At 35.6% G+C, this 26,322-nt stretch overlaps 6 protein-coding genes across 10 annotated transcripts; 3 read left to right on the top strand and 3 right to left on the bottom strand.

The window, feature by feature from the left end:
* The first annotated feature begins 100 nt into the window (after positions 1-100).
* On the top strand, positions 101-4,027 carry LOC129574597 (fas apoptotic inhibitory molecule 1). 2 transcript variants are annotated; one of them, XM_055456797.1, is made up of 7 exons: positions 101-883; positions 1,026-1,144; positions 2,539-2,942; positions 3,086-3,166; positions 3,339-3,480; positions 3,594-3,643; positions 3,716-4,027. In XM_055456797.1, exons 3-7 carry the CDS (start codon positions 2,613-2,615, stop codon positions 3,869-3,871), a joined length of 759 nt encoding a protein of 252 aa, XP_055312772.1. In that variant the 5' UTR covers positions 101-883; positions 1,026-1,144; positions 2,539-2,612; the 3' UTR covers positions 3,872-4,027. The 2 variants fall into 2 exon arrangements, with proteins under 2 accessions (XP_055312772.1, XP_055312773.1); XM_055456798.1 differs by lacking the exons at positions 101-883; positions 1,026-1,144 and adding an exon at positions 2,414-2,447.
* A 2,138-nt stretch (positions 4,028-6,165) lies between these two features.
* Positions 6,166-11,193, bottom strand: LOC129574540 (uncharacterized). Its single transcript, XM_055456630.1, has 8 exons — positions 10,688-11,193; positions 10,037-10,279; positions 9,754-9,920; positions 9,256-9,550; positions 7,649-7,962; positions 7,417-7,511; positions 7,229-7,342; positions 6,166-7,126 (listed from the first exon to the last, which is right to left on the bottom strand). Exons 1-8 carry the CDS (start codon positions 10,826-10,828, stop codon positions 6,756-6,758), a joined length of 1,740 nt encoding a protein of 579 aa, XP_055312605.1. The 5' UTR covers positions 10,829-11,193; the 3' UTR covers positions 6,166-6,755.
* Positions 11,194-12,071: 878 nt separating this feature from the next.
* Positions 12,072-12,643, top strand: LOC129574916 (essential MCU regulator, mitochondrial). The gene has a single exon (XM_055457566.1). The coding sequence runs from the start codon at positions 12,204-12,206 to the stop codon at positions 12,489-12,491; it is 288 nt and encodes a 95-aa protein (XP_055313541.1). The 5' UTR covers positions 12,072-12,203; the 3' UTR covers positions 12,492-12,643.
* Positions 12,644-13,146: 503 nt separating this feature from the next.
* On the bottom strand, positions 13,147-17,275 carry LOC129574914 (inositol-3-phosphate synthase). Of its 2 annotated transcripts, none has more exons than XM_055457561.1 (8): positions 16,764-17,275; positions 16,378-16,504; positions 15,955-16,240; positions 15,597-15,754; positions 14,667-15,164; positions 14,226-14,489; positions 13,774-13,974; positions 13,147-13,454 (listed from the first exon to the last, which is right to left on the bottom strand). In XM_055457561.1, the coding sequence occupies exons 2-8, from the start codon at positions 16,492-16,494 to the stop codon at positions 13,368-13,370; spliced, it is 1,611 nt and encodes a 536-aa protein (XP_055313536.1). In that variant the 5' UTR covers positions 16,495-16,504; positions 16,764-17,275; the 3' UTR covers positions 13,147-13,367. The 2 variants fall into 2 exon arrangements, with proteins under 2 accessions (XP_055313536.1, XP_055313537.1); XM_055457562.1 differs by having other exon boundaries at positions 16,696-17,223.
* A 1,061-nt stretch (positions 17,276-18,336) lies between these two features.
* LOC129574913 (H/ACA ribonucleoprotein complex non-core subunit NAF1) lies at positions 18,337-21,308 on the bottom strand. Its single transcript, XM_055457559.1, has 3 exons — positions 20,057-21,308; positions 19,728-19,972; positions 18,337-19,433 (listed from the first exon to the last, which is right to left on the bottom strand). Exons 1-3 carry the CDS (start codon positions 20,863-20,865, stop codon positions 18,544-18,546), a joined length of 1,944 nt encoding a protein of 647 aa, XP_055313534.1. The 5' UTR covers positions 20,866-21,308; the 3' UTR covers positions 18,337-18,543.
* Positions 21,309-21,403: 95 nt separating this feature from the next.
* LOC129574915 (mitochondrial 2-oxoglutarate/malate carrier protein-like) lies at positions 21,404-25,762 on the top strand. Of its 3 annotated transcripts, XM_055457565.1 has the most exons (6): positions 21,404-21,534; positions 21,601-21,669; positions 22,367-22,489; positions 23,753-23,989; positions 24,071-24,138; positions 24,305-25,762. In XM_055457565.1, the coding sequence occupies exons 3-6, from the start codon at positions 22,431-22,433 to the stop codon at positions 24,871-24,873; spliced, it is 933 nt and encodes a 310-aa protein (XP_055313540.1). In that variant the 5' UTR covers positions 21,404-21,534; positions 21,601-21,669; positions 22,367-22,430; the 3' UTR covers positions 24,874-25,762. The 3 variants fall into 3 exon arrangements, with proteins under 3 accessions (XP_055313540.1, XP_055313538.1, XP_055313539.1); XM_055457563.1 differs by lacking the exon at positions 21,601-21,669 and having other exon boundaries at positions 21,406-21,534; XM_055457564.1 differs by lacking the exons at positions 21,404-21,534; positions 21,601-21,669 and adding an exon at positions 21,991-22,114.
* Positions 25,763-26,322: the final 560 nt, after the last annotated feature.

Raw genomic sequence — 26,322 nt, 5'->3', positions numbered from 1 at the left:
GAAAAAAAACTGCGAATTATCACGCTAGAATTGGGGGCCGATTTGCAACAAACATATGGAAATGATTGACCAACGTCGAAAAAAACGCATATTTCACGATTATGTACCTGTTGTAGACTTCAGTTTTCCATTGTTACTAATCGTTCACTGCAGTCAAACAATAGCGATTTGGTTCCATATAGAAAATCGCTGTTACATTGGCACTTTTGTTCCTCAAATGGATTACTAGTCCTTGAGGTACGAACAAAATAAGCAATGAACAAAACTAATAACCAACACAATTGTTTCATTCTCTCACTCGCTTGCTCGCGCTAACACACTCACTCACACAGTTTCTATCCACAATGGTGCGCTCCATGCGGTAGCCAGTGAGCGCGTGTTTTGTTTTGCTAGGCTTGTGTTTATATGGTAACTAATGTATTGGGCGCCCAGTTATCAATTCGAATAAACCAGCGTCGATTTGAAAGCGTCGCTTGGTATGATGTAGCCGTGTGTTCGGTGAAAAAGAGGGTGATTTGAATATTGTGAGAAATAAAAAAAGTATTTGTGGTTAAAAATAAAAGAACACGGCATTGTGTACTAAATATTTCGACTGCATTGAAACACATTGGTGTTCTTGTTTGATTCGGCTTCATATAATCGGCAGCATGCTGATTAATTGCCCAATCATTCGATGGTTTCCAATTGCAAAAGCCATTTTACCGTAGACAAAGTATTTGTCCATATTTACCCATTGATAAATGGATGATAAAACTTAGCGCCATTTTTCTCCCCATTTCAATGATGAGTATGAATGAAACTGAACCAACCGACCAGAACTAAAGCAAGAAGAAGAAGAAGAACACAAGTGAAAGGGAAACAAATCGAAAATGACAGCACTTTGGTATGTTTGAATCAATTATTTTCCTCATTTTCTTTCTATTATTACACTGTGTACGCCAAGTACCTGTTCCACTTTTCGATACATATCCTTCCTTCTAAGTCGAACAATGGCGCGCTCAATTTCATTTCATCCACATTTTCAGTGCGGTTTTATACATCAAATCGAAATCATTACCGTCGCTATCGATTGCTAACATTCAGTTTCGGTGAACTCGTTGAAACATTTTGATATTGTCGTACTACATGACTGTGTGTGAATTCGGTAAGTTATATGAGAAATTTTTTTAAATATTTTCCTTTGGGTTTTTATTATTCACACCGGAAAAAAATGCATAAGATCAAGTGGTGCAACATGCAACGAGAGACATTCCATTTTGTCGAATCTTTTCATTTATTATTAACATACGATGGCAAAAGCTATCATCATTTGTATATATTCATCAATGTATTGTAAAACCGCATCATGTCAATAATCCATTGAGAATGCATTCAATTCCGTTTGCAACGCTGAATATTCGACGTAAATAGTTTGAGTAGCAATTTGAACAATCAACAATTGAATCGGGTACTTGACAATACTAAATGTTTCTCTTTGACCATATTTAATGTCGATTCCGTAAATCACTGTCTCATCACTTTGATTCAAAATGTTGTGGGAAAATTGACATAATTTTATTGAATCATCATGTGATTGGCGTTTAATACCCTAAGGCTTAAGCCTGGATAATAATGGAATTTCATTGAAATACAAGCTGTTAAATGCTTTGATACGATGCTGATCATGAATTTTATACTGATTCATCAGTGGATGAAAATCCACACACATGACGATTTACCCAATATCCGGTATATTCACGAATAAGATCTTCATTTCATGCTTATGGTCAGAAATTGTTTTGAAAATACGCTCAATTTTTTTGAAACCCATTCAAATTTTCAATAAAAATCATTTTTCTCCTACTTTTCTAACCAAGGGAAGATATTACAAGACAAAAATATCTCTTTCTGTATTGAAGAACGATTAGAATGATTATCTCTTAATGATTTAGTGCGCATAGATTTGAAGCTTTTCGAAAAATGATACTCAACAAGCTTTTTTCGTCCACATTGGTTCAAATCGACCTTTTCGAAGGCAATTTACTATCGATCAAACTTCAAACTTTCGAATTTCGATTCAATATTTAATTAAAGTCTTCGTTTGAAACCCATCCGAATATTGATTCTTTGCCTAGAAATTGGTTCACGAGTGTGAACAGTAGTCATTAAACTGATGTGTAAACACGCCAGTTTAGTAGTCATATAAGTTGTATCTATCGTAACCGTTAGTCCATTGGTAGTATGTTGTTTTTTCTGAGTTTGTTTACGTTCCGTTAGATATAGAAGGTCAATTGTTTGAAGAGAAAAAAACGGTGGTTAATATATCTAATCGATATGAAATGTGAGTGGAAATAAATTGCGTTACAAGTTACTCAAACCACAGAGGAGAAAAATGATAGTTTGCTACCATGTGATTTGACGGAGGAGCCCTAGAAATCGATTCGTGACGACCGTTCATTAATAATTCAGTATGACAATGATTTTGGAAATCCCGGTCTCATTTAGAAGGGGGAAATTTTCTAAGATTTCTTTTTTCCATTTACTTACTATGTTGGATAGGCTCAATTCAGTGACAATTTTACTGTTTCGGTGTTCAGAAGCATTTCATTGGGTGATCTTAGTAGAGAGTGGAAATGTCGTGGCTGTCGGATCATTTGTTTGGGGTACCAAAGCCGAGGGAAGCAGCCGCCATTGGGCTTGCATCGCCAACTGTTGATGAGGCTCCAGCACCTACTCCAGACAATCCAGTTGTTGTTGCTGCTGCTACTACTGCTCCAGCTTCGGGTGAAATTCAAAATTACACAGTCACAACGAGCAATACATTGGCCAGCGATGAGCCAAACGCATATGAGACCCGAGAAGTTGCGGCAGAATGGCAAGTACCGGTCCGTGGAAAACTTCACAAAATTGAATTTGAACATGGCACAACCAGCGGACGACGCATTCTTTGGATTGATGAAAAGGTTTGATTTTAGGTCGTTTTATGGAAAACATGGATTTGTTTTGTACTCTATCATGAAGATGAAACTGAATATATTTCAAACACGCACATATTTCTTAGCGAACAAATCGTGTGTAAAGCAAAATTTTTGCGTTCTATTTATAGGAGATTTTTCGCCGTGACTGGATGTTCAAATTAGTGGGTGATGATGTGTTCGAGTTGGATGAACTGCGATGCGTCCTTCGAGTATGGATTTTGCATAAAATTTTTCAAATTTTTCATTTAAATCGATCCAATTGCTACTGAGTGTTAAATTTCTCATACAAAATTTTCGATTTTCCGTTCAAGTTTTCAAATGTTTGGAAAATCATTCAGTTTTCATTCAGATTTGTCATTTTACAATTTATTTTCGATTTAGGTCGATCCAGCGCCTGGTTTCAAGTACAAATACTCACTATTCGTAGATGGAAAACCGTTGGATCAGTTCAAACAACGGCAAGCGAAAGCTCTACGAATTTGGGAGGCTACAATCAATGAGACTAATTATCGTGTCGTTTTAGGTAGTAAATTGTTTTTAATCGTTTCTACCTGACAGAAAAGAACACTTGAAAGTTTAATATTTTTTAAAATCTAAATACGTCTATTTCATATTCTGCATTGATGATTTCCATAGAAAAAGACACATTAAACATATTTTTGAATGGGACATTGCGTGAAGAAGAGGTATAATTTATTATTGCTTTTCTTTTTCCACTGAAATCAGTCTAATTATCTATGGTGATTTTTCATGTGTAGGGTGAATTCATGGATAACGGAACTGAAACTAAATGGGAAGAGGATGGCAATGTATTTATTTTAAGTGCCCGCAACAGTGGCAATAAACACGATGGTCTACTGCACCAGCTAACAATCAATGGTGCCGAAATTCAATCGTCAAACATCACCGAGTGATGCAATTTATTTCATTTTTTGTACTTCTTAAAGTGTTGAAATTCTCCTTTTTTTCTTTGAAATAAGTGATTCTATTAAAAGTTGTACTTATGTATATGTGTGCCTGCTCAATTTGTGTAAATCTACGACAAATAAACTCTTGCTCAATACAATAAATGTTTGCCCATTTTTCAATCAAAAACAGAGTTTTTCTAATCTACCTTCTGGTCGGTCTGTTGTTTAAAGCAAATCATTCACATAGAAAATAACCTCTATTCAATTTAGTTCATTCTTCAAAGAAAAAACACATGAACTTGCTTTATTTTAATGATTTTTTTCATTTTTTCTGCATTTCGTTCGAATACCGAAAAGGACACATTGAGTACATTCTAAAATGCGATACAACACACGGTTTTCATAGTCAATAAAAAACATGAAACATACTTCAATGTAAATTATAAAACTCGAATTGATATTAGGTTCAAAATAAATGAAAATCTGGTTCTAATTATTTTGTCATCGTTTTTATTTTCAGATTCACATTTCGTTTACAATGTTCGCCTGTAATTATTTTCGCATACTATACACTAAGTCAAATATTCACACGTTGTTCTATGGTACACCCGACGAGAAATTTGCGGTAAAATAGGTGTACGCCGACATTCCGTCGCATATCCGCGGATACTCGCAATGCGAATAGGAATCCACAATAAAAGTTGCCGCAAAATGTTATCGCTGAATACCCTGCGACTATTCGCGCTGCGAACAACAGTACAGTTCCAACCTGAAGTTGGCTGCGCATGACATTTCAGAGTATTCGCAGGGTACTCGCCAACTATCCGCAATGCGATTATTCGCAAATTTCTTGTCGGGACAGTATTAATAAAAAAAGTAATTACTGACTTCATTTTCTATAGCTCATTTATTGATAGAAATATTAAAACAGGACGTTATTTATTCCGTTTTAGTTTAAAAAAAAAAACGCATAGACATATTACAGGGTGGGCCAAAATAACTGTCGGTTTTATTTATGGTTAAAAAACGTATATTTAATCAAAGCAAGCAAATACGCTAGTACTTGAAAAATAAATATAGAAAAAAGATCGATACGTAGTCTGGCCCACCTTGTACAATTCAAAACTCTCAGACATTCGGAGCCCCTTTCAAATACCTTCAATTTCTTTTTGACTCCATTGGAATCATCAAAAAAGCTGGTTATGTTGATCAATTGAATGTCTAATTTCTCGTGATTACGGCGATTTTTAACAAATCTTAGGATATCATCATAATCATCTGCGTCAAAAGGTTGAATGGCATTGTTTGGCCATTGCTAACTCAGCAGATGATTTGCATGCTGTAACATTTGCTTAATTGCATCGAAATTTATTTTAAAAGAACTGTTGTGGTAGATGCTTAGGTATTCAAGATTGAATAAATTTCAAGTCAATGAAATCAAATGATTCTCGTCAAATGATGCATTAAAATTAAGTGTAAGTTCATTAATATTTTTTAAACGAAACGTATTTGTGATCGAATCATCAAGTTCGCTGTTCAGATTCAGCACCGAAACGTTTAAGCTTCTCAAACGAATACTATCATCTTCAGTGATACCTAAATCTTGACTGTGATGCAATATCCAAATTTTTAGAACATGCTGATCCAATATAGGCCCATGCGGCATTCTTATGGTAATTTTTTCAATTTGTGGATTACGCTCTAAGCTACGACTGCTTGTGGACAGCAGCGACAAGTCACATAATACTAAACGCATCCATTCCCATTAAGGCTTAATGTAATTTATTCGCGCAGAATTTGAAAACAATGAAAAATGAATGGGTGCGTTTAATATTATGCAGCATACTAGCGATAGTCGGCTCTAAGAATCGATCAATCGCTATATTTCCAATCAATGCTTTAAATTCAACTAATTTCGGAAAGTTATTGGCTGGCATTGTTAATTCATTAAATATAAGTCACTTCCACCTCTGATTATCAAGGTTTCTAACTGAGAACAGGGTGAAATGAAATCATTGAATGGCTTCAAATGAGATCCACACATAAAACCCAAATCTAAATATTTTAATTTCGACAATAATGGTTGAATCTAAGTCATCGTTTAATTTTCGACGCTGGAAATCCGAATGTCGAGTTGATTAAGATTTCTGCAATATTTTTTAATCATTTTTAAAATAGCATCCGATCAAAGTTAATTCCACTTCGCCAAATTGTTTGAAATATTCATACGTATGGTATTTGACCATTGTTCGGCTCGAGTTTGTTGGCTTTATTCTTCGAGAAAAAAAACATGAGTTCGCTTTATTTTAATGACTATTTTATTTCTTTGATTAGAAAAGGACACATTGAGTACATTCTAAAATGGGATATTGCGTACTTCAGTTCGTTTTATCGATAACTTAAATGAATCACATTCAGAAAGGAAAAACAAATAACCGATTCGGAATTGTATGTATTTAAAATTGATTTCGAGTGTGAGTGTTTGGTTTGATGATGATCAAAATCAGATGGGCTGCAATTTGACAACTGAGAAACTCTTCATAAGACCTTCAACAGTGCACTTGGCTCGCTTTGTTCGTCTATTTCCATCAATTCAGCTGTGTTGTTTTTTTCATCAAATCTACCATATATCAAACTCGAAACGTATATTATGTTTAACATACAAACAAAAAAAAACCTTAAAAACCAAATAATTACATTGATGCCATAGTTTAAAAACAATTCTTCTCACTGGATAAAGTAAAACGAAACAGAATTTTTTTTCGATACAATTTCAAAAAAAAAATGGAGTGACACTTAAAAATCTAAATCAGTTCGTTTGCACAAATGTCAATTTGAGACAAACAACGACTTAAGCATATTGAATTTAATTTTTGTGACACAGTGTTGGTTATCGGCGCACCAAGCAACGCAATTGGTATGTTTTATAGCCGATAATAACACCATCGCCCGACCGTGCTGACCATTTTAAATAGCTGATCACATCCGGATTCGATAGGCTTCGTTTTAACATTGCAATTTGGTCGTCATTATTTTCAATACTATCAACAGAATTGTGTATCCATATCGGTGGGCTAATTTTATTTGTCTTACGATTTTTGGCAATTTTCAAAAAACATCCAAAAATTTTACTCGATCGAACACCAACTAACAAGTACTCGGATGACGGCGAAAATGATAGCGACATCAAAATCTCATCACTGTCCAATCCATATGAACAGATGTATTGACCCAGTGTCGATTTTTCTAAACTATGTACAGCTGAAACATTGAATGGGAAAAAGAGTGTTATTTAAATATTCACCAAATGAAAAGAGAATTGCGGGTGAATCACCCACTAACGGGTACAAAAATAGCACATACTAATTATTTTCTTCGAACTTGCTACTTCGAATGAGGCTATCATCGTACCACATCTGGACAGCTCGACCGTGGAATCGTTGTGTATGTAACAGTACGTAATCAAATTACGCCAGTCTGGAAATGGATTTGAAAAAAAAAATGAATATTTTCGAATAGAAATGAAAAAATTTCCTCCAACTATGACATACTTTGTGAGAAATCCGGTAGGTATGTTTCTTGCATGTTTGCCATATTCCATGCCTGTAGTCTGTATTGATACAGATCTGACCGTTGAATATTTTGTCTATAAATCGAGAGAAAAAAAATCGTATTAAATTTTTTTTTCGGAAAAAATACCGAGAACAATCCTCGAAAATTCTCCCAGATAAATTCTAAAATTATTAAAAATGCCTTGAATTGCATTCAAACGGCAGGCCATACCTTATCAAATTGGATAAATCGTTGAGATTCAATATTCGGTGGATGGTGACAATGATGTCGGCCAATGTGGAAAATTCTAAATGATCCACACATTTGAACTGCTTCACTTCATTTTTGTACATTTTGAGAATGTAATTTATTGCTTCTAATGTGTTTCGTATCGAGTAATAGTTGAATTCATCCGATGTCGATACCAGTTCCGAATCAACATTTAGGATGTCATCGTTTGAAAAGTTATCACATCGAAATACCATGCGTGCAATTTGATGCACACGCACTTGCATTAAAGCCAGTGACACGTTAAAATCGCCAATCTAACAAATGAAAAAAAAAATGAATGGATTAAAATCCGGGTTAAATTTCTTCATATCTATGGAAAATATTCAAGTTAACGTTTAATTCGAATTTTATATGGAAGCTATGACAAATGTCGATAATATAGTGTTTGCTATGGTGTTTTTTTTTTTGGCTTTTGACATCCGACGATTTAACCCTCCTTCATTCACATATTTAAAACCCTTAGATCGCTCTCCTCGGGTTTGGCTGGACCCCTATGTATTTGTACATGCATTTGTATGGGAATAAGGTATGCATGCCATCTTATTTTTCATGAGACTGATAAAAGATAAGTGATAACTGTCTTCAGCAAAATTATTGAACGCGTCAAGTTATACAATTTTTTTCTATTCACCATCTCCTTATCTCTTATCAGTTCCGCGAAAATTGATAAGAGATATCTTAAGTTTTTCGCGGTGTTTCGCGCAACTGATAAGAGATAACGAATTTATGCTCTGCGCAAAGTTTTAGTACTTTATCTATCCTACCACTTTGCCGAAGACAGTTATCACTTATCTCTTCTTTATCTCGTTATCAGTTACGCAAAAAATGATAATCAAAACTATCCATCATGCTAGCGGTCTTCTGCGGTTTTTCGCGTATTTCACGTACCTGATAAGAGATAAGTGATAACTGTCTTCGGCAAATTGGTAGGGCAGATAAAGTACTACAACTTTGCTCAAGACATAGATTCTTTATCTCTTATCAGTTGCGCAAAAAACCGCGAAAAACGCGAGATATCTCTTATCATTTTTCGCGGAACTGATAGGAGATAAATGGATGATGAACTGAGATAAATTGTAGTACTTGACCTGCTCTATAATTCTGCTGAAGACAGATATCACTAATCTTTTATCAGTCTCGTGAAAAATGAGGTGGCATGCATACCTTATTCCCATACAAATGCATACAAATACATAGGGGTCCAGCCAGACTCGAGGTGAGCGATCGAAGGTGTAGTTTTTGCATATCCTTATTTCATCCTTTTTAAGGACTTTTTTTTAATGGATCTTTTGTTAGATCGATAGCCAATGCAATTTTAGGCAGGTAACTTAAAACTCAAGTCGCTAGCTAAACTAGAAATGTGTTAAATTAACGATCAAAAACGAAAAAGGTCTGGCCAGACCCGGGTGAGCGATTGAGGGTTAATATTAAAAAAAAAATATTTTTTCGGTAAGAAATTTCTATTCTCTAAAACGTCTAAAAATTTCTTTTTGTCCAATAAAAAAGTCAAAGTAACAAAAATGCTGTGGGCGTGTTCAAAAACTTACAAATTTCACTGGCTGTAATTGCACTTTGTCACAGCTCTTGAGAACATTGTAATAGGAGCTAGTGTGTACGTGAATATGTGACCAATATTTGCCGAGGTTAACAAAACTGTTCGGATCGATGTTATCAATAATCGAACTTAATGAACGCAACAGACGATCGAAGAATGATGAGCATGAAATTAGTCGAGTTTCATGATTTTCGTCCGGTTCATCTTTGGTATCAAACGATGACATTTGATTTTCGCGGCGAATTCCCGTGATGAGCATATCATTGGTGGGATTGTATTTTACATATCTACAAACGAAATGGATGAATATTATTGGAGAAATTTGAACATGTTTTTCGATTAAAAAATAAATGGCAGAACAGAAGGAAGGTGAAGAAAACAGAAGAAATGATGAAAAATGAAAGAAACATGAATTCAAAGAAAATACCGTTTTTCTTTGAATTCATGTTTCTCCCATTTTTCATCATTTTTTCTGTTTTCTTCAACTTACTTTATACGCGACTCTTCCATCGCAAAGAGATCGATAATTTTGAAATTTTCCTCATAATTCCATATTACAATTCGATTGTCGATGGAATAAAATATCAGTGGTTCCTTGGAATGGAAACTAATCGATGTTACTGGATAGCTGTCGTTCAGTCTCGATTGGATTTTTGTCTACGGATCAAATTAAATGATTTGAGTTTCATCAGTTCATATTTTTGGTTCGAAAAAAATCTTCGATTTGTGTCTTTAACAGAAGAAAATCAAAGATGAACGGAAGAAGCAATTACCGTTCCATAGAAAACGCAAACGGTTCCGCCTAAATCTCCGGTGGCCAACAGGTTTGGATTGTGCGGATGGAAGCAAAGCGTCCAAACGGTGCGTGTGAGACCATCAATTTCAGCGATTCGTTTCATAGTTCCCGTGTCAATGAGGCTGATACATCGGTTCGAATGGGTCATTGCGGCTATGCCTTTGGTATTTGTGACTGCCATATAAGAGGATCGCGAACGATCGTCTATGCATGGAATTGTCTGTAAATTGAGAGACAAAGAGAGAGAGAGCGAAATTCAAATTAGAACCAAGTTGACGATAGTAAATGATTAAAATCAACAGAGATTTTAAAGTACATTCATATCTCATGATTCAATCGAGTTAAATCCAGGAATTTCAGAATAATCTCAACGTTGTTGAAAGTTAAACGGAACTTCATTGATGTGATTGCACTTTGTATGTGTTTTTGTTTGAGTTGAACTTCTTTTGATGTATTCATCACAAAAATGATTCAATGCAGTCAATTACGCCATTTCTATTCAATATTTCATTGCCAGTTCACTTTCATAAACTCCGTAGAACAATATCATCATTTTTTCTATCCGGTTTTTGTGTTCATTACAAACAAAACTCATTGCAATTGCAATTGGCCACACACTCCACATTACCTTAATAACATTATTATGTACTAATAATTTATCAGCTAGGCCGGTGCTGGCTTCGGTCAATTGATGAATTTCGTTGCGATGCAGTGAACCGATTTCCCGCCTTTGTAGCAGATCGCATATAAACAATTGCTTGCGAGCCATATTTTTATCGATATAGTAATATATAGATGTGTGTGTGTGTGTGTATAACACACAAATTCACTGAAGATGCTGTTTTCTTAAACTGAATCGCAACCAATTTTCCGCAAAATTATTGTGCAATTCAATTGAAACCCGAATTGCTAGCGCGTCCATTGAAATAATTCAATGGTAATTTAACTTGAATTTTTTTAAATGCACATTGAAAAACAACAGACATTGTACAAATGTCGAACGAACGACTGCTTTCAGTTCTCTCAAATAATATACAATACTACAGCACACCCAAAAAAAAACACTACGTCCATACAACTGAACGACACAATACAATAAAGTACTAGCTGTGTGCCAGTGGATTTTGACAAGTCGAAGTGAGAGAGAGAGAGAGAGAGAGTGAGAGTGAGAGAGATATAGAGAAGAAAAGACTTTTAGAACAATCGAGTCGCAGTAGCACTCACGCAAATCAGCCATACCATTTACTGGAACGGTTGAAGCAGGATCGAATGATTAGTGGTTTTTTAGCGATTAAAAAGTGAATTGAAAAAATCGAAAAAATCGAAAAAATTGAAAATTCAAACTAAGAAAAAAAAATGTTCATATTTTCTTTATGAAATTGGAAATTTTAAATCAAAATTTGTCATTCATGCGATGTTCAAAAATTTGAAAATCTTCTAACCGTCTCCACTGTGACAGACTAGTAAATTCCATTAACATAAAGCTGCTGCTCCGTTCTCTTGGCCTCGCTTCGTCTCGCTCATACGTGTGCTCTTTGCATTGTTTATGAATATTTTTCCTTCATAATTCCGCTCAATGTCGCATTATGTCTGACATTTCGCACGTTCAAATTCACCACAACACTATGTCGTTCTCGCTCTGGCATTCTGTTTTTTCTTTTCGATTACACTCATATGATTCGACAAATTGTAGCTGTCACTGGCAGCAGCTGAAGAGTGCGAGAGAGATTTTTTTTGTTCTATATTTAGTTGAAAACTAACGAAGCAATAATTTTCATCGAAACGAAAAAAAGTAGCCGAAAATCGACAACAATTTGGCGTGAATTTCATTTTTAGTGTATACGATCAGGACAAAAGGGTTAACAAGTAAACAGGCGAATTGTAAATAAATTTGCTAGAAAAATCCACCATACTTGTTCCTATTCCGGGTGGTTTTACTCAAACGAAGAAAACATACACAATCGAAAATTCGAGACTATAAACAAAGTTCTTTTTTTATTTTCAAAAAAAAAAAAAAACGAAACGAAAACAACGAGACACATCGCAGTAACTTATCAGAATTTGAAAAGCAAGGACCAATAACACGTAGTAGTGTGTAGAAAACGAAACGAAAACGAACACGAGAACAAAAGGACCAAAATATTATGTTGCTGTTACAAAAATACGTCGCATTGCAACGATTGGCTGCTACGGTTGCTGCTACTGGAACTGGAGCCAATTCAACGCGGCTACAACAAATTAGACACAAGACATACTATCGAACTGGAGCGTTTAAGCCAATGCCACCGATTTCATCGTTCGGAATCATTGGAATTGTGTGCTCGGTGGTGCCTGGCTTATTTATCGGTGCCGCGATTAGCAAAAGTGTAGCAAATTTCCTTGAAGAAAACGATCTATTCGTTCCATCGGACGATGATGATGATGAGGATTAGAGTTATTCGGGCCACACTGTGTGCAACACCTCACCACTTCGTTCCAACCTAGAATCAAACCAAATCAAGTGATGAATGACGATGAACGTGTGAAAGAATTGTCTTCTATTTTTCAATTATTCAGCAGATTCGGATTTTTTCCCGTCTTATTTGGCGAACTCTCTAAAACAAATTTCAATATGTACACAATTATTATGATATTATAATGACAATGACAAAGTTAGTAAATTCGAATGAAATGCGAAATTCACAAGTGATTGAAAAAAAAAGAAAAAAAATAGAAAGGGAGATGGCTTCGGCCTAGCAATATAGATTATAGTTTCAACAAGCACAATATTTGCTTTTCAACACACACGTAACGTTTTCTTATTTATTTCTTGTTAATTGTTAAAGAGTTTTTTTCGTCTTGTCTCCAGTACGAATTTTTTTTTTCTTAATCAAATGATTAAATGACTTGTAATTTTATCGTGGAACTGAATTCGAGATTTCAATAAAAGATTAACTCATGCATAAGCAAAGTACTGAACAAATCCTGTTGTTTTATTTCATATATGCAACATTGACTGCATCACATTGACCTTCGTTGGAATACAAAGGATTGAGATGGGACCTTTTTTTCCGCATTAGAAATGGTGGTGAAAGAAAAACTACGCGATTTTTATGGCCGAAAAAAAAAAATTCCATTTATTTAGAGAGCAAAAATTTATGAATGCATCTAAAACAACATCGAATAAATTGTTATGATCCCGTGAAATGTGAACAATCTGCCACCGTTGATCGACTTGTACTTCCCCCTCCTTGAAGAGTTCACACACATTTTTTATTGTGATTTGAGTTGATGCAGACGATTTTTTTTTGTAACGACTAATTCGTTATCTAGTGCTTTCCGTTGGCGATTACAGCCGGGCCAGTTCTCGCCTTTTTAACAGCTGGCTGCTCGGGTTCATTTATCAAATTGGTGAACTTTGAATTGAGCGAGAAAGAAAAATGTCGATTAGAAAAAATTAAAGAAAATTATCACAAAAGAGGTAAAGGCACGATTTTTGTTAGAAACAAATTAATTGTTGATTAAAACAATCAGTTTTTAGAACTTCTTCAATTAGAAAAATTAAAGAATCTCTTTAATTATTAGAAAATAATATTGAAATCAATTATTTCAAATAATTGAAGAAAAAAAAATCTTTACGTAATTCTTCAAAAACCGAATGAAAATAAACTGAAATAATTTGGGGGGAAAAATTGTTTACAATTTATTTCAAACACAGGAAATGATTCAACTTACGCGATGCTCCAATGCAATGTGTGAGTTTGGCGGCAATCCAACACAGGCCCTCAGAATGTTCTCGATGGCAGACCGTTGACGAAACAATGAGTTAATGATGGGTGTACCGCTTGGAACAAGTGGAGCCTTACATAAGTAGCTCAATATTGACAATACCGATCGGAATGAAGTGAACTTTGCGCTCGGTTCATTTCGCTTGATCTAGACAATTACAATCAAAATAAATGAGAAAAAAAAGGCGCATAAAATATTGCGGCACGTGCGAGAAATAGCAATGACGTGATCATGAGATGTCACACAATTTCATTATGGGGACATGTGCAATTTACATGGTAATTTATTGTAATTGCAAGACGTGATTTATTAATTTGTAAACAATATGGATCGAATGTTAACATGCTTCATTGCTTAGATAAGTATTCAATTATCGTTGAACATGTTATGAGACGTACCTTAATACGTGAGCACAATTCGCCGAGAATGGCCAGATCGAGGATGAGCGGTGCTGCCAAGAGGGAATCTTCACAGGTATTGTGGATGACAAGTGTATTATGGCCACCCATCATGATTTCGCTGGTGTATTCGTCCATCGCACGCTTGCTGTCGCCAACATATGGTACATACTTGATAACGACCACATGATCTGGATGCTCATCTTTTGCATACAAAATACTATTCGACTCAACCATATCGTCAACCACGTTACTCTTCGAAATCTGAAGGAGAAGGATAAGGAAGCGACAAAAAAAAATGTGAAATTCCACTTTTTTAAAAGAAAAATCTTTGTTTTGCAAAATGTTTACTTTTTGGCTCCATTTTTTATTTTCCTTAATTTTTTCAATTTAAAAAAATCGAATCAGTTTTTATTTGAATTTTTTTTTTAAAAATCATACCTCTTTCGACCGGAATTGTAGTGGTGAAGACAGATTTTTGCCATCATTGTTGCCCAAGTGGTTGTAGCTTACAATGGAAACGGGTTTGATGCCAGCACTGACCAAGAAATCAACCAACACTGACTTCAACTTGGTTTGACCCGATTTAAAGTCATCGCCAGCAATGTGAACACCATGCAGTTCGGCCAATTCAACGACTCCGGGTACGAATGTATTTTGAGGCGATCCATTGATGTATGTGCAACCCTCGGCAATACTGGCCATAGCGAAAATTGTCGATGGAGATATCTCTGAGTGGTTTGCAATCAATGAAGCCTCCAATTCGGCGGCCGTTTCATTCAAACCCTTTTCAACGGTTGAGAAACGTTCCGTATTCGCCGTCCATAATACAAGGACTTTGTCAACGCCCGATTTTACCTTGAAATCACGAATATCGCCACGGATCTTTTGATACTGCTCATAGCGAGTGCCGGTGAGAACATTCTTTGCACGGGATGACTGTAGGACAATTTTTTAAATGGAGAAAGAATCGATCGATTAATAGGAACTTCTCTTCGGGTAACATCACAAATTTCAATGAAAATGTAAATTCGGATCTTGATTCTGATTTGTTCGAAATTGATTCATTTTTTGAACAATGGAGCTTTTTACGTTTTTTTTTTACGATTTTTATGGGGGCATGATCTTGTGATCCAGTACGGAATTCCATTTCCATACAAACAACGCGTTCTTTGTATGGAAACGGAAATTTCAAAAAAAAAATGTGAAACAACAAAATTGAAACTATATTTAACTAATCTGACCCCAAATAGAGAATTCATGTTTGAAATTGAATTTTTTTTTTGTAAATGGAAATTGAACGTTAAATTTCGAACCAAATCTACCCAATCGTTGATGAAAGTTTGAAAGAAAAAACCATTTTCTACTCACTTGATTCGCTGCAATGTAGTCTGGGTCATAAATCGAAGGTCGTGGCTTGAATTTAGACATTTTATCATAGACTTGATCTTGAAGTGCAACATCAAGTACTTTGGCTTTGCGCATTGCATCGCCAATATTATCGATACAAATATCCCAGCCGTCGACCACTGTGCAACAGACAAAAATAGTGTTTATTTAAAGGGTTTCAATTTGAAATGAAAATGCGATTACATTTAATTCTTATGCAAGCATTGTTACTACATCAAAGTACCGAAATGAAGGGCTTCACCAAATTATTTGAGTTGAAACGGAAAATAAAAGTGGAAAAAATAACTTCCTAGTGGAAGTTAACGTAAATGCAACTCACCAATATCATCGGGATTAACCATGGGAATGAGTCGATTCATAGGTGTATAAACATCTTGACCTTCGCTATCGCTGCCCAATAAAACGGTTGACGCTTGTGTAATTGAGCCAAACCAGTTCGCCTTTTGAATACCATCCTTTGTGCGCCATTCCAATTTTTTGCGATTTGCTTCGAGGGCAGCGGTTATCGTGGATCCATTGTTACCACCCCAGCCGATCAACATCAAACCCAATTTCGGTACATGACAATCCGTAGCAATTGTTAGCGCTATATTTTCTGGTGTGACCTATGACGATAAAAAAAACAACACCCAACGCGTTCCAATCACATCCATAAACGATAACAAGAAATTGTTTGTATGTTCATTTTTGCACATACACAGATTCCCATGACTCAACAAAGAGCAACAACAAATGCACTTACCACCAAACGATTGTCGATTTTTTTCACACTTGTCATTGAATATTCGTAGTCAACGGTGATTTGATCACCATCGTACGATACATTTGGTGAATCCACGTGTATCAATTCAGCTACCATTTTTTCTTCCCTTCAATGAAATAAAAATAATTGAATTACACTTGTAAAATTTCTCTCAACAAAAATACAAAAAAAAAAAAAAAAATTATGTGAAAAAATTGAATTTTTATGCTATTCGTCCAATATTTATAGTTTTGAGTCAAAACTATTGACTATGAATGAATAACAAAATGTTTGACACACGATAAAAAAAAATCTTACGAGAAAATCGAATCAAAGAACGCGATGCAACAACACAAAAAATATCTCAAAAACCAATTGAACACTACCTTCACAGAAATTTGCACACGACAAGTGAAAAATGAATAATCTCGTTAAAGAAATGCCGGATATTTTTCTCTCTCTTTATTTTGTTTCAACGAAACAAATGTTTGCGACGCTATTGTGTATGATGTGATGCCGACTCACGACAAATATTAAAGCTGTCTGAATGTCGAACCACCCGACTTATATAGTTCGATATAGTGAGAGAATAGCTATGATTGTGGTTGGTTGCAATGTATTGACTTCTTACAATATTGTATGTATATATATTGCACTTGATTCGACAGTCGAGCGAACGTGTTTTTATTTAATTAAGGAACAACGAGCAATTGTTTGCGCTGGCAAAACCAAAAAAAAAAAACAACAACGGCAATACAATTGGTTTGTGATGAAATAGAATTGAAGCCGAATAGTGAGCGACGAGTGTCTTTCGTGCATAAAACGAAGAGAATATACTGTGGCAGAGCAGCGGGTGGCGCACAAAGCAAATGCAATACACACAGGGACATAGAATGTGAGTGTGAACGATGCCGGTAACGGGATACGCATGACTCAAATCATTCGATGTGCCATGTTTATCGTATGTTTTTTTTTTCGGACACACATTTCTCTCTCGCTCTCGCTCTCTTTCTCTCTCCAGAAATTTCCAAAACACAACTCATAGAGCTAGAGCGAAGCAATTAATTGTGATCGAAACATAAACACGAATAAATGATATCAATTCATTTTGAGTGAATAAACGTTTCATATGGCATTTTTTATTGTTGAAAATTGTTGATTTTTTATACAGATTCTCCAGCCGTTGTTGTCATCATTATATTTCTCAAGCTGCACTGAGCATTATTTCTTCTAAATTCTACAACGTATTTTCATTCGGCATTTTCGACTTCAGCATTGAGCATTCTTTTTGCAATTATGTGCCACAAAATCAGCCGAATGCGCAATTAAGACCCATCACACGTACCAAACAAACCGGCAAGAAACGACGAGAAGTGCATATCAAATGGTGAATGATTGTGTAGCAAAATTCAAAAATATGCAAATGACTACGTTTATTCAATTTCGCTTCGTTAGATTTCCTTTTTTCGTACATTATCACGTGCTTCGATCTAACTGACCGACCAAAAGAAGAAAGAAATAAAAAAAAAGAAGAATGATTTCTGATGTTAATGACCCGTTCAGCCAATGACATTACATCACTGGGATAAATCAATATTGATGATCAGTTCATTTTGAGCTTGGTCGTATACAATTGTTCAAAATCAACGCTGAAGCCTGTGCATATAACTGAATCGCTCCAAATAATTTTTATATGTTTACACTTTTTCGAATTAGTTGTTCTTTCTGAGCGACCCCCCGTTTTCGATAGTAGTGTATACATCACTGGATGTCAATGTTGATCGAAATCACTTGAACTTGACACTGACATTCAATTTTAATTTTGGGAATTGTTACGAATTCGGGGATCATTACCCTATTGATGTACATCCGTCTCCTGTTTTCTTCATTCTTTCTTCGTGTTGCATGAGCTCGGTTCACATTAAATAACTAATAGAGTAGACGAATAAATTACAATGGTTTGTTTTTCGTACAATAGATTTTATTTGTATGATCTGATTAATAAAAATGATTTTGATTTAACCGAGCAAAATAAAGAGAAAAAAAAACAAGTAGAGCGAGAATTATTTGTAATTTGCAATGTACCGCGCAAAGACGCACGATCCCGGCACAAAAAAAAAACCTTATGCCAATCACAATAAGTGAATGATTTCTTTTGTTCAGCGTTTATTGTTGTTGGTGATGAAATGAGCCGGATTTCTTGCGATTGTATTGTGACGGTGGCGGATGAAGTTGTGGCGGTTGATGATGTGGTGGAATTAAGCTGATCGGAGGTGGTAATGGTGGAAATGCTTGTAAATTGAATGGACCGCCGTAATTTGGTGGCATTGCAAATGGATTTGGATATACATTAGCAGGTCTATGGCCGTGATTTGGTGGACCGTACGGCGGTGCATACGAATGCATCGGCTGTGAACTAGTTGATGCTGGCGGCATGCCATGCATTGCGGCTGTGTGCCAACTGTAATTGTGGTGAGCCGGTTGCATTCGCTGATGAGGATGATAGAAATTGCTTGCATCAGGATTTGCATAGCCACGATTGTCTTTGTAGAATCGTTGCGGTGGTTTGTCGGTGTGTTTTGTACGATGATTGAATTTGGGCCGTCTACTTTTGTGATTCGAAACATTTGGCTCCGATTTTACTGTCACTTTGTTCGGCAATTGGTCACTCGATTCGGATGGTCGATTTTTATTTCGTTGTCGCTGATTTTGTGCCCGTCGATTTACACGCTCTGCTTCATCGTCAGAGAATTCATTGCAGCCATCCGGCGCTTCATTGTCATTTTCCCAACTTGCATCACAGCCTTTTTCCTTCATCAAATTCGATAGCACAATGAAATTCGTGTACTCGGTCTGCGGCGCTACGTATACTTTCAGACCAACGGTTATATTTTTGGCGGTTATGTCCTGGGTGGTGTTGAAACGTACACAGTAAATCGGTGATGCCACATTGCCCATAACATCAAAGACCTGACCCAACGTTCGATTCCCTTTCTCAAGAAAGAGAACGGTGTCAATGTCGACGGCAGCAAATCCGGGTTTCGACTCGACAAGCACTGAAAATTGAGAGGAAGGAGATTCTTAAATATATTGAAATCAAGTTTTACGGTTTGCAATTCACATTTTTTCATTCTCAACTTAATTTATGTTTTTTTTCTTCTTGATAAAATGTCTTTATTTTGCTGAAGATAATCTTTTTTATAGTAAATTCGATTCATTGACACAATTTGAAGCTCAAGTTTCGGGAATTTTCATGAAAAATCATTATTATCTTGAAAAATCAGCTCAAATGCAAATGATACAGCCGAAAAATAGCGCAACGAAATGGAATCTCTCGATTATCGACTTACCCAAAGTATCGACAATGCCCGAAATGTTGCCCAATTCAACACACTCTGACTCTGGCACAGTAATGGTTAGCTCGGCGATCGGTGGCAAATCATCCATACCCAATTCACCTTTTGTTTTCATTGGTCCCTGTGTGTTTTCTTCACATGACTCAAGAAATGCCTGAATCTCTTCGTCATTTGTCATGTCAATTGTTTGGGCTGGAATGGTGCCAATGCACTCAACATCGGAATCATCGGTATACGATCTGAAAAATGAAGGAATTTCATTAAATTTCCCACAATTGTTTTAGATTGTTTGAATTCGATCAATTTTCCAAATTGATACTCACGAATCGGATGATGCTTCGCGATAGTTTTGCCTTGACATCACGTTGTTCATTATATTATTGGCCAATGTGTTTAGTTCGCTTTCGTTGACTGCTGGTGTTCCTAGAACTTCATTATTGCTTGAATCGTCTGTGTCATCGGATTCACTTTCGCTGTCTGCACTGGCTCCGTCATCATCGCTACTAGAGCTGTCTTCATTCTCATCCGATGACGAGTTATATTGGTTCAGCAACCCCAATGATCCAATCGACTTGTTGGCTTTTGATGTTGCTGCCTTTGATTTGCTTTCTGAATCTTGAGTTTCCATATTCGTAACATTTTCACCTGTTTCTTTGTTGATTGAGGTCGATTTTTCATCGACAATTTCCTGTTGTTGAATTCCATCGACTGGACCTTTTTGAGAGTCCATTTCTGTTGTCTGTTGCACTTCTTCATCTTTGCTCTTTTGTTGATTATCAATCGGTGAGGCTTCACTCACAGGCTCTGTAGGTGTTTCAGTCACTGATTCTGTAGCTGCTTCATTCACTGTGTTTGAATCTACTGCAAACACTGCTTCCATTTCAGTCGGTTTCACAGATTCAATTCCAACAGATTTCGTCTCTGGTGATGTTTTAATTACTTCCATTTCACATGGAATTGATTCGGCACTGAATTGATTTGAACTGTGACTTGGTGTCGAGTCAATTTTGATTGTATTTGCAATTTCTTGTGTTTTGTTTTCCTCCGACTGATCAATGGATGGACCTGTGTTTGTCTTATCAATGTTTGTTTCCATTGTATTTTCAATCGAATTCCCTTCTGCCGCTGACATGATATCGTTCTTTCAAACTCTCAAATTCAAAATCTAATTATATCACAAACCAAAAACTACACAATTTCAATGAACTTGAACCGAATGCTATATTCGTTGTTGATCGTTTTGAATTCACGTGTTTTTCGTTTTTATCAACAATGTGTCAAATAAATGCGTGCGTTTGACGTTTGTCTCCATTGCGATGCTTTGCCTCTATCCTTCTCCTTCGTTCATCTCACCAAATTCATTTTCACCACAAATCGAATGTATCGGAATTGTGTAAATGATAAATTTGCAACGCAAATTCGAAATATCGTGGGAAAATCGAAAATTTTTACTTTTTCTGAAATGAAAAATAAATCATTTGCGTTTAAAATTTTCTTCATTTTAATTTAAAAAAAAAATCAAAATTCAAACATTTCCATCTCATTCTCCACACTTAGCATACGAACACTTGTTCTGTGTGTCATCTCACCCCTCTCTATAACACACAGCTGTCAAAGTCAATTCCACCTTTCGATGTCTATCTCACAGTTTCTTTTTTATCATATGATATATTCGACTAATCGACGGAACGTATAAATAAACGCCGATTATATTCGTCGCAACAAACATTCCATTAATTAATCACATTCCACATTCATAGAATTCATATGAGAGCCATATAAGTCTCGACTCGAATTATTTGTAAGTTTTTTTTTATTTTAATCTCCATGTATCTGATAAAAATCCAAAGCATAACATCAATTCTAGTTGATGAAAAAAAAGTACAGTGAAAATACGGAGCCAAAGTGTTGCAGCCCCAATAGCCAGCCGTAGTATGTCAGTGAATTTTCTGAAACAATTTTCAGTCAAAAAAAAGTATCAAGTTCAATTTATACATAAACAAAATCGTGTGACGAAACGAAGCGATGCGAAGTGTGAAGAGAGATAGATCTCGCAACTAATACACTTTCACACGATTGAATCACATAGCATATACAGCGCCTTTTTTCATCTAATATTAATTACAACAATGTCATATCATATCGCATATGAATGCCCAGTAGCGAAAAAAAATCACATGAAATCTCCGATGAAAATATAAAAACGGAAAAATGATAGAGAGCAAAAGAGGAAGCGCGCGCGCATCTATCACAATACGATCAAACATATACGAGTGTAAAGGCGGAAAAGAGCGATTTACGTGGTTATAAGATATTTTGTTTGCTCTTGAAAATTGACGACATTCAATTTACTTAGTCTTGCACGTACTGTTGACGAGACGGTGAGTACAAGTGTTGTTCGGCTGCCAATCAACTTTCCAAATTACGGCTTCTTTTTTCGCTTTCTTTGTTGTTATTCAACGATTTTTCGCGATTTTCACTGCCATCGTCAGCAAAAGGAACAAAGAAAATTCCATACATATTTCAACTGTCGCGTGATTGATATACAACGTGCCTTGCATAATTGTTCAACCAGATTGAATTTCAAGTCATCTACAATAAACAAAACAGTAATTTTGATCCATTATTTACAGATTAATCATTAACCAGTGTCCAATTTAAACCCGCCTGAATTGAATATTTCATAAGAAACTGAAGATGGCAACTGAACAAAAGAAACCGGCATACATTAAGTACCTGTTCGGCGGTTTAGCTGGGTAAGTTTCATTTTTCCATCAATTTATCAGAAGAAGAAAATAACGTGGAATTCTGGAGCTTTAATTTGTAGAATAAGTGGCGCGAATTTAAAATTTTCTAGACCAATTTGTCACAACGGAGCAATTTGAACTTGTTGTTAAGAGGAAAATGTAGAAAAAATTCTATGAATGAAAAATCAAAACGTTGGCGATAGTCGAAATATAAACCCCCCAGTTGACTAAGGTCTGACCTGAGATTAGTATCAAGCGCTTCATTCGCTCATACATTTCAATGACGTCAAACCATGAACGAAAAAAAAACAGACGCTACGTGTTTTCGATCCTATTTACAAACAACTTGAATTGTGGACCGTTGTTTACGCGGTTTTTGCTCGGTTCCATTGCACTCTTACTGCTGGCAAATCAAATTTCATGATAGGGATGCTCACCTTTTGAATGAACGCTGATGTGATTTGTTCACAATTGAAAAAAAACACCATTTATAATTAGACCATACATAATGTTATTTATTCATAAAGCCGTATATTTAGTGTGCAAACAACTTCGCATATTGTCCAGACACGATAAAATGTTACACATCTATTTTCGGTAGTTAGCAACGATTAGCGGTAATTATCAGTATAAAATGACCAATCGAATGTTATCGTTCCTTGTACCTCGTACCTTTCCGTCCAATTTTTTCGGCACTGAAGCTATTTTCACCACTCTAAATCATCCATATTGAAGCGATGTAAACAAATTGATATCTATTTTTGGAAGATAATCTCCGATTTTGGATTACACCAATCTTTGTTTTCAATATTTGCTCGGCCATTTTCAATAGATTGAAAATACAAATGAATATATTCATTTGAAATCTGATTTCAATTTCGTTATTTTTTTTTTGTAAAAATATCACAATTCACAACTATGAGACATGTCTTTTCGTATATATCGAACAAAGAGAGTACATGGAATGTTGAAATCGAATGTAAATTGTCGGAATGGAACGTAGAATGCTTACAATGATTTTTAGCTAGAAAAAATTAATTTTATTAATTTTTTGTGTGCAAAATTTTGAATATTTTTAGAATATTTTAATTTATATCGTATACTGATACATTCACAAATAGTGAATAGCTGATGATTTTTATTTCATGCGGTGTTTAAACCGCCAAATGCTAGCTGAATGAAATAAAAAAAAATCCAAATTCAATATCCAAAATTATTATTAAATTTCACTTATAAAATCCAAATGCTAATTTCAATGTCTTTCTAAAATAGGATGGGTGCAACGACGTTTGTGCAGCCACTGGATTTGGTGAAGAATCGTATGCAATTGCAAGGTGCTGGCGGTGGTAAAAAGGAATATAAAAATACATTCGATGCATTGACGAAAATTTTACGAAACGAAGGCGTGACTGGCATTTATAGAGGGCTTGGAGCTGGTTTTATGCGTCAAGCCACATACACGACAACTCGTTTGGGTGTTTATACTGGTCTTAATGATTCATACAAAAAGTAAGATCAATTCATATTCTTTGAGCATTTTTTTTTCTTTCAATATTCGCTCATTTGTTATTTATTCAATTTCAAAATTAGTAAATACGAAGGACAACCTGGACTGTTGGCTTCAATGTTGATGGGAATAATCGCCGGTGCAACAGGAGGTAAAAACTTTAATTGATTTTTATTTTTATTTCGATTGAATTTCCACTTTGGTTGAATCTTGCATCGGAATGATGTAAAAATCGATTCGTTGGCACAAACAAATCACAAACAAATTCCAATCATATGCACAAATACTAAATCGAATTTTGTATTTTTCTTCCATAGCATTTGTCGGCACACCTGCTGAGGTGGCATTGATTCGAATGACAGCCGATGGTCGTTTGCCGATAGCTGAACGACGCAACTATACGGGTGTGTTTAATGCATTGGCTCGTATCACCCGTGAAGAAGGTGTGTTAACACTATGGCGCGGTTGCATACCAACCATGGGCCGAGCGATGGTCGTCAATGCCGCACAATTGGCATCATACAGTCAAGCCAAACAATATTTGGTCCGCAGTGGATACTTCACTGAAGGTATTAAATTGCACTTCGTTGCCAGTATGATGTCTGGCTTCATCACAACGGTTGCATCGATGCCCGTGGATATTGCAAAGACACGGCTGCAAAATATGAAAGTCTCGACCGATGGCAAAGCAGAATACCGTGGAACGGTCGATGTGTTATCACGAGTGGTGCGTCAAGAAGGATTATTCGCCCTATGGAAGGGTTTCACACCGTACTTCTGTCGCTTGGGACCACATACCGTACTCACATTCATTTTCCTCGAACAAATGAACACCGCATACAACAAGTATGTGCTTGGCATCTCAGGAGGTAGCTCAGGATTGTAAATAAACCCCCACCGAATTATCATCTTTAGGTTTACATCCAAAATGCTGATACTTGTTTTTATTTTTATTTATCACAAAAATTGTCATTCATTTCAAAGGCATTGTTGAGAAAAACACACACATGAATTGTACTTTAGTTATGTTTATGCATAACACTTTTGGTTTGATAAATCGCATAACGATTAAGTTGACCTTGAGGAAAAAAAACACATTGACTTGAAGAAGAAAAACATATTGTTTCAATGAAATTTTTAGATGGAAAAACTTGACAATTTCATAAACGATCAATTCAAATCGATATTGTTGCTTGCAAGATTTTTATTGATCCAAACAAAATGCTATTCATGAAAATGCCATTTATTTAGTCTCGATTCAATTGTGCTTTTTTCTTCTTTTTTTAAAAAACAACGAGAGCCAATTCACAGAAAAAACGCAAAAAAATAAAACAAAGCATAAAATCAATTGCACAAATAAAAAATAAACAAACAAAAAGTTATCTAATCGCTAAAAATATAGTAGCATGTGTGACACATTGCGCAAAACTGATGCGACAAAAAAATCATTGTTAAAAACAATTTTTTTTAAGCTGTCTTCCCGGCTCAAAACAATGTCTCAGTATGAAATACTGGCTCGTCATAAAATACGCGTTGAAACAAGCATAGGACAATAAAATTAAAAGGAAAATTGTTGTTTAATTTGTAATACTATATTCCATTTTATTTATTTGATGACAACCGGTCTCAACGGGTTATTCAATTATTTGCTTAAATAAAAATATTTCAAACTATCTTATCCGCAGGAAAACTATCAATTAAAATTGTTGTTCACTAAAAAAACTATTTCAAATCGTTTGAAAAATTATATATGAATAAAATTAGTTTCAAACTGAGTCCATTGTGGTTTTTTTTTTAAAACATTCTTTAATAACACTTATCATCATCGTTATCACAATATTCTTGTTTTCCAGAGTGCAACATGGATTCCGTTCGCTTGAAAGTGAATCGCGAAATATCTGTTGACTCTAGAAATCGTGTTTCACTTTAATTGAAACAAAAATGTACGATACACTTCCAAGTCCATTGGAATGATGACTAATCCAAATGGTGGTTTTGGTTGTGACTTGATTTCGGAGTGAAAATTAAGTGGTAAGGAGCGCGAATTTCAATGTGCCGATAATACCAACGGTGCACACAAATTACTCTATTAGAATCTGAAAACATTTTTTTTAGAACTTTTTTTCGATTTTTGCCTGTATTGCGACCGTCTACATGGCAGGTTTGTATGAGAATCTCTGAGGTCAGACCGCGGCTGCAATTACACATTGATTTATATGGTGAAATCTACACATGGCCAGAACTCGCATTCTAGGGGGAAAGAACTGTTGGTATATTTACTTCATTGACACAGGCATTTGCACTGCGTTCCGTAGTGTTATTGTTGTTGTTTTCT

This window comes from Sitodiplosis mosellana, unplaced genomic scaffold (assembly GCF_009176505.1).
Source record: "Sitodiplosis mosellana isolate CC-2019 unplaced genomic scaffold, AAFC_SMos_1.0 Smas_scaffold_6165, whole genome shotgun sequence".
Taxonomy (NCBI): Eukaryota; Metazoa; Arthropoda; class Insecta; order Diptera; family Cecidomyiidae; genus Sitodiplosis; species Sitodiplosis mosellana.
Note: the sequence above shows the minus strand (reverse complement) of the source record. Positions and strands in the feature narration are given on the sequence as shown.

What these genes read in the sequence shown, in the direction of transcription:
- LOC129574915 (XM_055457565.1), top strand. Translation starts at nt 22,431, where the DNA reads ATGGCAACTGAACAAAAGAAACCGGCATACATTAAGTACCTGTTCGGC. An exon ending in CTGTTCGGCGGTTTAGCTGG is followed by an intron (nt 22,490 to 23,752) that starts GTAAGTTTCATT and finishes TTTCTAAAATAG; the next exon opens with GATGGGTGCAACGACGTTTG. An exon ending in AATCGCCGGTGCAACAGGAG is followed by an intron (nt 24,139 to 24,304) that starts GTAAAAACTTTA and finishes TTTCTTCCATAG; the next exon opens with CATTTGTCGGCACACCTGCT.
- LOC129574597 (XM_055456797.1), top strand. Translation starts at nt 2,613, where the DNA reads ATGTCGTGGCTGTCGGATCATTTGTTTGGGGTACCAAAGCCGAGGGAA. An exon ending in TTCTTTGGATTGATGAAAAG is followed by an intron (nt 2,943 to 3,085) that starts GTTTGATTTTAG and finishes TTCTATTTATAG; the next exon opens with GAGATTTTTCGCCGTGACTG. An exon ending in GGACATTGCGTGAAGAAGAG is followed by an intron (nt 3,644 to 3,715) that starts GTATAATTTATT and finishes TTTCATGTGTAG; the next exon opens with GGTGAATTCATGGATAACGG.
- LOC129574916 (XM_055457566.1), top strand. Translation starts at nt 12,204, where the DNA reads ATGTTGCTGTTACAAAAATACGTCGCATTGCAACGATTGGCTGCTACG.
- LOC129574540 (XM_055456630.1), bottom strand. Translation starts at nt 10,828, where the DNA reads ATGGCTCGCAAGCAATTGTTTATATGCGATCTGCTACAAAGGCGGGAA. An exon ending in TACATAATAATGTTATTAAG is followed by an intron (nt 10,280 to 10,687) that starts GTAATGTGGAGT and finishes CTCAATTTACAG; the next exon opens with ACAATTCCATGCATAGACGA. An exon ending in AAGTTCGAAGAAAATAATTA is followed by an intron (nt 7,127 to 7,228) that starts GTATGTGCTATT and finishes TCAATGTTTCAG; the next exon opens with CTGTACATAGTTTAGAAAAA.
- LOC129574913 (XM_055457559.1), bottom strand. Translation starts at nt 20,865, where the DNA reads ATGTCAGCGGCAGAAGGGAATTCGATTGAAAATACAATGGAAACAAAC. An exon ending in CGCGAAGCATCATCCGATTC is followed by an intron (nt 19,973 to 20,056) that starts GTGAGTATCAAT and finishes TTCATTTTTCAG; the next exon opens with ATCGTATACCGATGATTCCG. An exon ending in GGGCATTGTCGATACTTTGG is followed by an intron (nt 19,434 to 19,727) that starts GTAAGTCGATAA and finishes CTCAATTTTCAG; the next exon opens with TGCTTGTCGAGTCGAAACCC.
- LOC129574914 (XM_055457561.1), bottom strand. Translation starts at nt 16,494, where the DNA reads ATGGTAGCTGAATTGATACACGTGGATTCACCAAATGTATCGTACGAT. An exon ending in AAATCGACAATCGTTTGGTG is followed by an intron (nt 16,241 to 16,377) that starts GTAAGTGCATTT and finishes TTATCGTCATAG; the next exon opens with GTCACACCAGAAAATATAGC. An exon ending in ACTACATTGCAGCGAATCAA is followed by an intron (nt 15,165 to 15,596) that starts GTGAGTAGAAAA and finishes ATTGTCCTACAG; the next exon opens with TCATCCCGTGCAAAGAATGT.